Source organism: Oratosquilla oratoria, chromosome 25 (assembly GCF_046742065.1).
Source record: "Oratosquilla oratoria isolate Oo_2021 chromosome 25, ASM4674206v1, whole genome shotgun sequence".
NCBI classification, from domain to species: Eukaryota; Metazoa; Arthropoda; class Malacostraca; order Stomatopoda; family Squillidae; genus Oratosquilla; species Oratosquilla oratoria.
Genome location: NC_134801.1, coordinates 51180040 through 51192682, shown reverse-complemented (window position 1 = coordinate 51192682; position 12643 = coordinate 51180040). Strand labels below are relative to the sequence as shown.

The 12643-nt window shown below is 41.2% G+C and overlaps 1 protein-coding gene across 1 annotated transcript in view; it reads left to right on the top strand.

Moving 5' to 3' along the window:
- The first annotated feature begins 370 nt into the window (after window positions 1-370).
- The window catches only part of cn (Kynurenine 3-monooxygenase cn), a 31711-nt gene continuing 19438 nt past the window's right edge, over window positions 371-12643 (top strand). The window contains exons 1-2 of the mRNA XM_076208761.1: window positions 371-624; window positions 11229-11298. Of these exons, the coding sequence (XP_076064876.1) occupies window positions 562-624; window positions 11229-11298 (133 nt within the window). The 5' untranslated portion in view covers window positions 371-561. The remainder of the gene's footprint in view (window positions 625-11228; window positions 11299-12643) is intronic.

Genomic DNA, 12643 nt, shown 5'->3' with positions numbered 1-12643 from the left:
TAGATGCTGCCACACTTGTTTATTTTCTCTGTGGAATCCCACTAATATTAAATAAAATATCTTTAGCAAATGTGTTTTTACAGTGACATCAAAATACATATTTGCATTTCGTCGCCAATAATGCACCAGCTTCTTTCATAACAAGATATGGCTTCCTTGCTACTTCAGTATCGACTAGGGTTTCGAAGCGTGGTTACTATGTAAACAGATACACATACATGATATATAAGAAAACGCTCTTACTGTTAGTCTAATATTGGTGTCAGTTATGCATGATACCTTGCACGTGGGGCTAGGGGGGCAGGGGGAGGGGTGGAAACGAGTTTCTAGGCAGTCACTGCGTCTTGTAAACCGGTTACAGATTCAGTGTGCGTCCAGCAGTCGCCACGGAAGGAGCATAACACCTCTCCTAGCCCGTGCTCACTTCCAACTGACTCAGACGCGCGTGTCCTCGTCTCGCGTTTAACTAAAACAGTTTCATTCAAAAAAGTGCAAGGGATAGATCTGCTCTCAGGGCCAAGTGGTGCTATTTTAATATTTGTTTTCTTCACATCAAGCAAGATGACAGACCAAATTAAAACGCGTAACGGTCACAAGACGATTGCAGTGGTTGGAGCTGGACTGGTGAGTAGATTTTTGGAAACGCACATAAGCCGATTCACAGCTGAATAAAACCGGTGTGACGTATTTCGTTACTGGTGTTTGACCAGCGCTTCTAGCCTAGTATGACGTTATAATGAATATATGTATAATGTATTACTACGGACTACTGAATGATAGGTGGTAATGGACATGGAACTGCTTAGTTCTCCTCCATTCTTTGATTTCTTATGTCTTTATCTAACCCATGACATAACAAACGTATGTAGATGTATCTTTTGTTGATGTTGTTTTATCAATACCATTTTGTTTACAACTTTTTATATAAGCGAATCACTGTATATAGAAATATCAGATAGTCTATAGCAGCGTTTCTCAACCTTTTTACCCTTGCGCAACCTTTAAAATACATTGCATCTCTCAAGGAACCCTTGCGCAAAAAAAAAAAAAAAACATACACCATATCTTTCTCATTTTATTTTCATCGCAATAATAGGTTAGATAGGATGATGTCTATATTACATTATTACAATATCCAAGAATATGTCGTGCGTGTTTAATTATATTACGTATATGAAATTAAATAAAGAATTCAAAAGTGCATTAGCTTATCTCAGTTGTTCTCGCGAAACCTTTAAGGAACTTTTGCGGAACCTTCGGGTTCCGAGGAACCCTGGTTGAGAAACGCTGGTCTATGGCGAAACATAGCTTTATATAGCTCGAGCAAATATCAAAATGAATTTCAGTTTGTTGATGAGAAAGTGTATGATTTCTCCGTATAATAACTATGCAACAGTACAGTAACAATTCACTGAACTTCAGTGAGTATTTGTGAAACTTTGTTAACCCATTCAACTCCGATGACAAGATGTCTTGTCATTTGGTCAAATAAAACAAAAAATCATAAAACACCAAAATGTTTGATCAAACACCAGAAAAATATGACGTCAATCCTCGCTTCGCTCGCAGCGAAGCGAGGACTGACGTCATATTTTTCTGGTGTTTGATCAAACATTTTGGTGTTTTATGATTTTTTGTTTTATTTGACCAAATGACAAGACATCTTGTCATCGGAGTTGAATGGGTTAAGAATATCAAGAAACGTTTTCAAGCAAATTACATAAATGTTTGATCTCTAGAATCTAGAGCAACAAGACATTAAGAGATAAAAAACTCTTAGAGGCCACGTGACTATTTGTATGTTGTATTAGAAACAATGATAATATAACTAGGTGATTCACGAATATTCACTTAGATCTACGACAATGATAAGACACTGGTAATTATAATAATGATAAAAGAATGTTTTCCTCCTGAATTTAGTTCTTTGCATGATCATAGCGAGAACTAAATGTACAAATTGCATAAACACGTCAATGCAAACATGGACTGGAAGTTTTTTTTTTTTTTTTTTTTTTTAACGTCACAAACTCCCCCTATCGGAAGACTACGACGGTGCCCCTCACAGAGAATTTTGTAGCGTGGAATTTAATGTACCATGCCCTTGGTTCAACTTCGCCGGTGGCAGGATTCGAACCACCATCCCCTCGACCTTCGCCGCAAGTAATGACGCCCTAACCCGCTCAGCCAGCGAGCTTCTTCGACTGGAAGTAAAGCGTTTATTCCTGACGTTTCTCCGTGTTTCCTTCGACGTGTCTATGCAACCTGTTCACATGGATTTTCATTTAAATGTACAAAGCTTGCCACTGGACTGACTTCCCCATTTTTTTTTTTTTTTTTTTAACGAAATAAAATCGCCGTCTTGTGGATAGGGTCGCGTCTGTGAAGGACTGCTGGGAGCGAACGGGCCAGTCTAGTCATGAACTGATTAATGATGGGGACTCCGGGGAAAAGAGAGAGAGAAAGAGAGAGAAAGAGAGAGAGAGGAGAGACAGAGAGAGAAATAGTGAGAAAAAGAAATCTGTTTTCCCTAAAAAAGCGTAGACTCAGAGGTGACTTGATACAGGTCTTTAAGATTTTAAAGGGAATTGACAACATCAAAAGTGACCAAATTTTCACATTGAATGAGAATCAGACAAGAAACAATGGTCTCAAACTGTCCGGAAATAGATTCAATTTGGAAGTAGGTAGAAACAACTTTGCCAACCGTGTAGTTAATGAATGGAATAAACTTCCTGCACAGGTAGTGCAATGTAGTTCAGTTCGAAGCTTTAAGAATCATTTAGATAAATACCTAAGTAAGATGCTGTAATGATTATAATTTATGTTATATTATTTGTTTTTGTTTTGTTATAATTTGTCTGTCTGATTTTCATTTAATATTAGTTATATATCAATTTATTATCATTTACTATTTACCTGTTTATTTGTTATTCAACTATACCTATGCATTTATTTATGTATTTTATTTGTTATTTACATTATTATAGTTTTTATTTATTATTAATATGATTTTTTTTTTGGCATCCGACCTAGATATGGATCAAAAGGTCTCCTGTCGGCATGCTCCGCCTTTGTAATCCTTTGTAATCCTTTGAGAGGGAGAAACAGTGAGAGAGAGAGAAAGAGAGAGAGAAAGGGAGAGAGGAGAGACAGAAACAGTGAGAGAGAGAGAAAGGGAGAGAGGAGAAACAGAGAAACAGTGTGAGAGAGAGAGGAGAGACAGAACAGAGAGAAAGAGAGAGAGGAAGAGAAAGAAAGAGAGAGGACTTAATCAACCATGCGGCTTTCGGTGAATTGCTCTAAAACGAATGAATATCTATTTTAGTGTCTAGAATGCCCTTTAACCGATAACGAGTCTAAAATTACTTTGATTTAATCCTCTACCAACCCCAGACTGGAGGTGATTAGCCCCATAGCCAATGGGAGAGTGATCTACTTGTAAAGTTAATGATAAACGTGTTTTTTTTTTCCTAGAGAACGAATGTAAGGAGAGACGGGTCATCAAATGAATTATTAATTATCCTGTGACCCTTACCAAGATGAATACGAGCGTACTTTCACATACACACATGCACATACACACACGCACATACACACACGCACACACACAAGCGTTTACACACGCACGCACAAACACACATGTATGCACACATTCACACACACACGCACACAAACATTCACACACGTACACACACACGCACGCACATCCACACACGTACACACGCGTTTACACACACGAAAAAACACATGCACATACACTCACACACACACACAAACACACACACATACACGCACGCACGCCCATGCACACATTTACACACACATACGAAAATACACACATTCACACACGGGCTGAAATAACTTCAGTATTGCTGCGCTACGAGCCGTTACTCTAAATCTCGTGGACGGGGAGTTAGGAGTGAGTATGTGTGTGCGTGTTTGTGTGTAAGGTCACAGTATTTCCCATAGATCGGTCATATATGAGCTCTGAGCTCTCATCCGAGAGGGTAATACATGTCGATCACGAGTCTAACTCGTGATCCAAGATCGTGGTGAATCTCACACGCACGCACGTACACACACACACACACACACACACACACACACACACACACACACACATTCACAGACACATTTAGACACACACATCCTTGAACATGAATAACCACATTGAAAAAAAAAAAAAAATCCTGCGCGCGCAGATCGAAGTGGCTTTTTTTGCATGACCCATTCCTTACGTCAGTAAATTCTATTTCGTCAAATTGCATTTACCAGTTTGTTTGACCGAATTCCCGCTTCGCCAAACTCCCTGACCTGACCCAACCGAACTCCCATTTCGCCAAACTCCCTACCCATGACCTAAGACAACGCTCAGGGGTGACCCGTAGAACCTTGAGCGAATCAACCTGATCTACGATCATTTTTGGCGAAATGTAATTTGGCGAAGTGGTCAACCTTCACCCCTCAAAGGGTTTAAAGCTCTCTCGGAAGTGGGCGGAGGGCAAGTGGCGGTCACCAGTACCCTCTGGGGACAGACCGGAAGTCCAAGGGATGACGGGAGGTGGGGGAGGGGGGGCTCCATTTTTATTTTATCTTATTTATTTTTTTAATTTGGGAGTGGAATGTCATACTCCTGTGTCCAAACCTCAGGGCGTCAGAAAGGTACACCAGTGGGAATATCATATATTACGTCATTATTTCCCTTATCTCCCCCCGACGGGGCGCCACGGGTATAGACGAAACAGGTTAGCGACAGAAAGAATAATATGAAAAAAGACTGAGAGACGGACCGTGAAGGGGGGGGGGGGGGAACTGGTGTAGGCGTGCGAGTAAAAGCAACGCGCTCCCTCAAGTATGACCACAAAAATTAATAAATATAATAGATTAATGATAATAATGATGATAATAATAATAATAAAAATAAAAATTATACAAATAAAAATATTAAAAATAAAATAAAAATAATAAAAATAATGATACTAATGATAATAATGCTAATTATATTATTATTATTATTATCATTATTATAATTATTATTATATTAATATTATTATTATTATTATCATTATCTACTATCATTATTATTGATGATGATGATGATTTTGACGATGATGATAATGTTGACGATGATGATGTTGACGACGACGATGATGATGATGATAGAGATGATGATGATGACTATGAGGTGATGACGATGATGATGGTGATGACGATATTGATGATGACAACGACGATGATGATGATGTTAACCAGCAAGTGAGAAGGGAGGGAGGTAGGGTGCCATGCAGATGAATGAAAGAGCCCCCTGACGGCAGGTCAGGCTGAAAGGAACAGTACCAACAGGCGCGGAAAGGAACGGTCGACTGATTGCATCATCTAACATGTGCGTCATCACACGACCGTCGTCATCACTCTCATCACTACTCTTCGTTTTCAGCATTAGCCCGTTTCCATATAGTCACAATTTTCGTCATCAACATCGTCATCATCATAAAAATGGCGCCATTGACGTCGTTTCCATATCGTCACAATCTTCGTCATCGACATCATCATCATCGTCTTAAGAAAATAACATCATTGTCGTCGTCGTCGTCGTCGTCATCGTCACAATTTCCGTCATCAACATCATCGTCTTAAGAAAATAACATCATTGTCGTCGTCGTCGTCATCGTCACAATTTCCGTCATCAACATCGTAATCATCGTCATAAAAAAATAACATCAATGACGTCGTCTCCATACCATCTCAATATTCGCCATCGTCATAAAAAATAACATTGACATCGTCTCCATATCGTCACAGTTTTCGTCATCAACATCGTTATCCAAAATTACGTCACTGCCGTCGTCGTCGTCATCGTCGTCAGCTCGACAGAATTACTACGCCTTTTCGATGGCTACTGCGTCATCTGAGCCGCCAAGGAGGGGAGGGAGAGAGGGAGGGAGAGAGGGAGGGGAGGGGAAGGAGGCATCCTCCTGGAAGTCGAGCCTTCAGGGCCCTAAAGGATCTGATCCTGTTCTCCTTGGGATCTCTTCCCGGCGTCTAGGAGTCTCCTTTCCCCTGTCGCGAGGCGTCTGTAAGACAATCCCAATACACCCCTTACGTCCCGTGTGGTACTTTTAACTATTATACCTGTCGCTAGGCGATTTCATTCATCTCCGTGGCACCTCCTTTGATTAGGAAGTGGTTATGCTAATTCCACCTCTCATTTCTCCTCTCCTTTCACTTCCCCTCCTTCTCTGATGTCTTATTCCTACTTGTAACATTTATTCTTTCTCTCTGCACATGTTTCTTTGATGATTAAACTATTATCTGCTTTAACTTCTCTTCTTGTTTTGTTTATTTAACGCCTACGTGTCCCAAGTCACGTCCACACTTCGTCGGCAACATGTCTGTGACAAGCTGGACGAAATGACACTCCGGGCCTTTCGTCACAGTCGGTCACGCGGTGACGACTTGACGTAGACACGGTGGCGACATGACGTAGACACCGTGGCGACATGACGTAGACGCGGTGGCGACATGACGTAGACGCGGTGGCGATATGACGTAGACACCGTGACGACATGAAGTAGACGCGGTGGCAACATGACGTAGACGCGGTGGCGACATGACGTAGACGCCGAGGCGACATGACGTAGACGCCGAGGCGACATGACGTAGACGCCGAGGCGACATGACGTAGACGCCGAGGCGACATGACGTAGACGCGGTGGCGACATGACGTAGACGCCGAGGCGACATGACGTAGACGCCGAGGCGACATGACGTAGACGCCGAGGCGACATGACGTAGACGCGGTGGCGACATGACGTAGACGCCGAGGCGACATGACGTAGACGCCGAGGCGACATGACGTAGACGCGGTGGCGACATGACGTAGACGCAGTGGTCGTCTATCTTCCCCTCACAACGAAGCCATACCAAGTTATCGAAGGATGAGATGGTCTTGAACTTGAGAAAAAAAAAACAGTAAGACGCAGTTTCTAATCCTTCTCTCTCATTTTGTTTTCTATGTTGTTTTATCTTTTTTCTTTCTTATTTCTTCCCATCCACTTTCTCCCCTCCTCTAAATTGATCTACCTCTCGCTTTTCTATATTCTCTGTTTTTTTATTGTCCGTGCTCTTTACGTATTGGCCTTGCACCACCACCACTACCACCACCACCACAACAACAACAACAACAGCGGCAATAACAACAACGCTTCCACTGCAAAGGGACCTCTCTCTCTCTCTCTCTCTCTCTCTCTCTCTCTGTCTGTCTTACCAATTGACGTTATTTTTCTCAAAGCATGTGTAACATGAAAACCAACAACAAGAAAGGCTGATTAATGATTAATGACCCTTGAATAAAGATACGGTTTGTATTTTTTGTGTGTGAGTGTGGATGACGCCAGACAATTCCAATCGGTTGTACCTCTCTACCCCTATGCAACAACGAATACCCCACTGCTTTTACTATCATTCTACTCAGGTACTACATATGTTGCCATTTTCCTTATGCAATGATTGATAATATTCTCCTCCGTCTTTTCCTTCTCTTCCTTGTCCTTCCCCATCTTCCTCTTCTTCCTTATCTTTATCCTCTTTCCTCTATTCTTCCTCCCACACCTTATTTTCTCTTCGTCTTTTTTCTTTATTGATTTGTTCTCCATCTTTTTCCCAAATGATCTCACACTGCGACCGATTTGTTACTTATTTCTTCGTTCTTTAGCGAGCCCATTTACCATCTCCTTCCTTAGTTTTCCGTTTTCTCTCCGTTTTCTTTTTCTTTCTGTTCACTTCCACCACACTTGACTCTTCAATTCATAAATTTATATATGTATTTATTTGTTTGTTTATTGACTGGGCTATGTATCTTCTTATCTAATTTAGTTATCTATTCATTTATTTATTAATTTAATTATTTATTTATCTATCTACTCACTTTTAAGCCTTAAAGATCAATTCATGCTGCTTCCGTTTTCACGTCCCAGTGATGTCATGGAAGACGTGCCAAGCCCAATATCAGACATCGTCTTCGATCAGCAGAAGTAGAATATCTTATCTTCTGAACCTTTCTAACTAAATTCTTCACAGTTTAAGCGACCAGTACCACCACTACTGATACTGTGTCGCCTAACAAATTCGTAAAATAGTTGTCGTGTGAATCTACTTCCGCCATGCCCACAGCTTGACCGAACGCGGGAAAACTTTCAAGTGCAGCGACTACGTCATGTCGTCGGCAAAAGCTTTACTCGAGTCGTTGGCCTAGACGACGTTCCGGATGCGTTCGAAACATCGTGAGGAAATCGTGATGACTCGGAAACGGAGAACCGAATTCAAAATCTACTTAACGCATTTTCGTGCCAAAGTGGGGCTTGGGGTTATTAGTCCAATAATACACCTCGTTGCAAGTGTGGATGATGAAAGGCGCGCTTGTGAAACTCGGATTCTTGAATACAGGTTATACAAACACAAGGAAGTCAGTTTTACCTCCCCATCTGTCTCTCTTTATGCATACACGCGCGCGCGCACACACACACACACACACACACACACACACACACACACACACACATATATATATATATATATATATATATGTATATATATATATATATTATACATATATGCTATCTCTCTTGATAGCATAGTTGGTAAGTTACTACGGCACTTGTCATGTGATTGCTGAGTTCGAGTCCTCGGCAGTACCGCATTTCAATTTCTGCATGTCGGCTTCCATTATGTCTCCTGATGTTGATGGCTTAGAATTAAAGTGCATTGTGGTTGTTATATATATATATATATATATATATATATACATATATATATATATATATATATATATATGTGTGTGTGTGTGTGTGTGTGTGTGTGTGTGTGTGTGTGTGTGTGTGTGTGTGTGCATGTTTGTGAATATACATGATCACATGAAGTCTATCATGTCCCGTTGTGTCTTCTCACCCCCTTACTCGACCCTACATTAGTCTTTCCTCACGCGTACCTCGGGCTCGTTCCACTTGGTCTGAGGCACTGCCATATAAGGAAGTTGCGGTCGTCCACGTAGAAATATACGAAAGGAGATGCTGGGACCCCGTTACTAGCACAATCACAAACTCTTTATCTTATTCTATTTTATTTAATTCTATTTTATTTTATTTTATTTTCTATTTAATATTTTGACTATTCAGCAACTTTGTCATGCCTTACCGTTATTTTATCTCCTTCCCCATATATTTTACATTTCTATTATTCTGTTTAATTATTCCTGCATTTCAGTCACACTTGATGTCCATAAATGTGTGCATGCGTGCGTACGTGTGTGTGTGTGTGTGTGTGTGTGTGTGTGTGTGTGTGTGTGTGTGTAGGTGTGTGTGTGTGTTTAGGTGTGTGTGTGTGCGTGCGTGTGTGTGTGTGTAGGTGTGCGTGTGTGTAGGTGTGTGTGTGTGTGTAGGTGTGTGTGTGTGTGTAGGTGTGTGTAGGTGTGTGTGTGTAGGTGTGTGTGTATGTAGGTGTGCGTGCATGCGCGTGTGTAGGTGTGTGAGAAATATATATATATATATATATATATATATATATATATATAGAGAGAGAGAGAGAGAGAGAGAGAGGGAAGGAGAGAAAGTTGAGAAGGGTATGGAATGTAATGGGAGAGAAAGGTGGAGTGACAGCAGAAGAAGAATGGGTGTGTTTCAAAGGAGGAAATACTAAAACATACAAAGACGATGTGTAGAGTGGAAAAGATGTTTTGGAGTTGAAAAGACAGTGAGTGGTAGAATGAAGAAACAAGGGCGGAGGTGGCAAAGAAGCGTGCTTGTGAGAAATGGTTGCAAAAAGAGGGAATATATGAGAGGTACAGCGTAAAGAGGGTTGGAAACGAAAAGCAAGGTGAGGGAGGAAAAAGAGCGATTGTGAGAATTTAAAAAAAAAATTAAAATATGTTTTGAGAGGAAGTGAAGGGAGTGTAAAGTCTAACCCCAAACGCTACGCCTGTTTTTGTGTGTACAAATCGCAAGGAAGTATATTAAAACTCCCGACACCGGTATAGTAATGTGTATAGATAAAAATCACTGGAGCCCAGTGATGGGATTTAGTGCGTGAGATTTTAAGTGTACAGACGCCCCGGTCGCAGGAGTAATTGTCTAGCCCCCGTCACACTATCACGAAGCCCTTGTCACGCTATCACGAGTCTCGTCAAATGTTGTGATTTCGAATCGCATCAAGACGACGTCGCCCGCAGTATTCTAGACTTCCCCAAGTCTGCAATTCAAGAATGTGTCTAACATTCGTATTCTAGGTTTCACATCTCTTAGTTCCTCATTCAGCTTCTCAATATATGACGCAAAGGTAATTTGGAGATTCGAAAAATAAGAGTTTGAACGAAGTCGATTCCACTCAAACGAACTCGCTTGAATCGCGTAAGCGTGACCGGGGACCCAAAATAGCGACAACTTGTGCGTCATTCTGTCACTATATGGTACAAGTTTTCATATTAAATATGAGACAGAAACAGGAGAGAGGCACAGGGAGGGAGGAAGGGGGGAGAGAGAGGGAAGAAGAGAGGGAGAGAGAGAGAAGGAAGGAGAGAGAGAAGTGAAAGAGAGGGAGAGAGAGAGAAGGAAGGAGAGAGAGAAGTGAAAGAGAGAGAGAGAGGGGGAGAAGGAGGAAAAGAGAGGGAGAATGAGTGAGTGAAAGAGAAAGAGTGAATGAGAGTGAACGAGTGGTGTGTGTGGGAGAGAGGGAGGGAGAGAGAGAGAGAGAGAGAGAGAGAGAGAATGAGAAAAGGAGTGAATGGAAGAGAGAGTGAACGAGTGAGAGGGAACGAGAGAGAGAGAGAGAGGCGGGGAGGGAGTGAAAGAGAGTGAGAGAATGAGAGAGAGGGGGGAAGGGGGTGTAGTAATAGTCAGCAATAAAATCACCGTTCCTAACGTTTGGCAGTAAGTCATCATACTTGAGATCCCACCTGTTACCATGGTTACCAAAACAAGGACAAATTTGATTGGGGAACTATTGTCTATGGCTATCACACACGTTATAATGGTGCCCTGATTGTCCAATAATCCGGTTTCATTTTATTTCGTTTTGTTTCGTTATGCTTCGTTTCGTTTTGTTTTGAGTTTCGTTTTGTTTTTACTTCTTTTAAGTTGATCTTATTTTATTTTCATTTATTCTATTTTATTTTACTTTATCTTATTTTCATTTTGTTTTGTTTTATTTTATTTTGTTTCGTTTCAACATTCCAGGTGGGGACGCTGGAAGCCTGTCTTATGGCTCAGAGAGGCTATGATGTACATCTGTACGAATTTAGACAAGGTAAGTAACGTTTCACATCTCATCAACATCTTCAAGACAATGACCTTCATTAGAATGTGGTGCATCATTCTATCTTTGGCCATATGATGGAGCATAGGACGATTAACTTAGAAATATATCTATATCACGTGAAAACCACAGTTGAAGAGGGTTGCAGTTTGCAACCGAAATGTATAGATTCCCTGTCTCCAGTCTTATTTGCTCCAACTGTGGTTTTCACGTGATCGACAAATGTGGTACTACATTTTTTATCTGTTAAATATATCTATATAATTAAAATGTTTTTAGGTTTCAGTGATTATTTAGATATCTATCTGCTGTATGATTTTGGAAAGAAATTTTGAGTTGACCTACTCCCAGTTCCCCACATATGTATTTCGTCTTTGGCAGTTTCCGATTTTCTTCGGTATTTCATTTTTCCTCTCTTCTTCGTTCCTACCCTTTATATATTCCTCTTTGAGGCCTGTTATATTTATATTTATATTTCAGTAAGTTATTTTGGAAGATATGTGTATTCACCTCGGATCTGCTGCAGCCTCTTTTCGAGACAGCCAGACACCACCCTACGGCAGTGAGCTCAGAGCGCATTATTAGCAGATCTCTGGGTAGGTCTGAGACCACTCACACTCCACACACCGGGAATGCAAGGTCACAAATCCTTGACTAACGTCCCGTACCTACTCGCTGCTAGGTGAACAGGGGCCACACGTGAAAGGAGACAAACCCAACTTGTCTCCACCCGGCCGGGGAATCGAACCCCGGTTCTCCGGCTTGTGAGGCCAGTGCCTTACCAATCCGCCACCGAGCCGTGTGTGTGCGTACGCGTGTCTGTGTGTGTGTGTATGTGTGTGTGTGTGTACGTGTGTGCGTGTGTACGTGTGTTTGAGTGTACGTGTGTTTGAGTGTACGTGTGTGTGTGTCTGTGTGTGTATGTGTACGTGTGCCTACGTGTGTGTATGTGTGTGTGTGTGCGTGTGTACGCGTGCATGTAAGGCTAAGACAGGTTGGACACAGCCCAGTATCGTCTGTAAGTTTACAAATTGTTACCATACGTCGTGACTGATCATTCGAACTAATTTACACAGCCATGACGATATAATCTTCATTTACCAAAATTAACATGTTAAATAAACATAAGGACAACACCACATTATACAACTGCAAGAAATACGAGAAAACTACAGAAATATATCAATGACAACTCCTCACGAACACATATTGTTGTTGTCTACAGAAAATGCAACGAAAACGGAATCCATGACAGAATGTTATGAACAATACGTTACCCGCCAAGATGAATATAAATTGTTTGACTATTTACAAACACCTGCCTTTAGAATTCAGT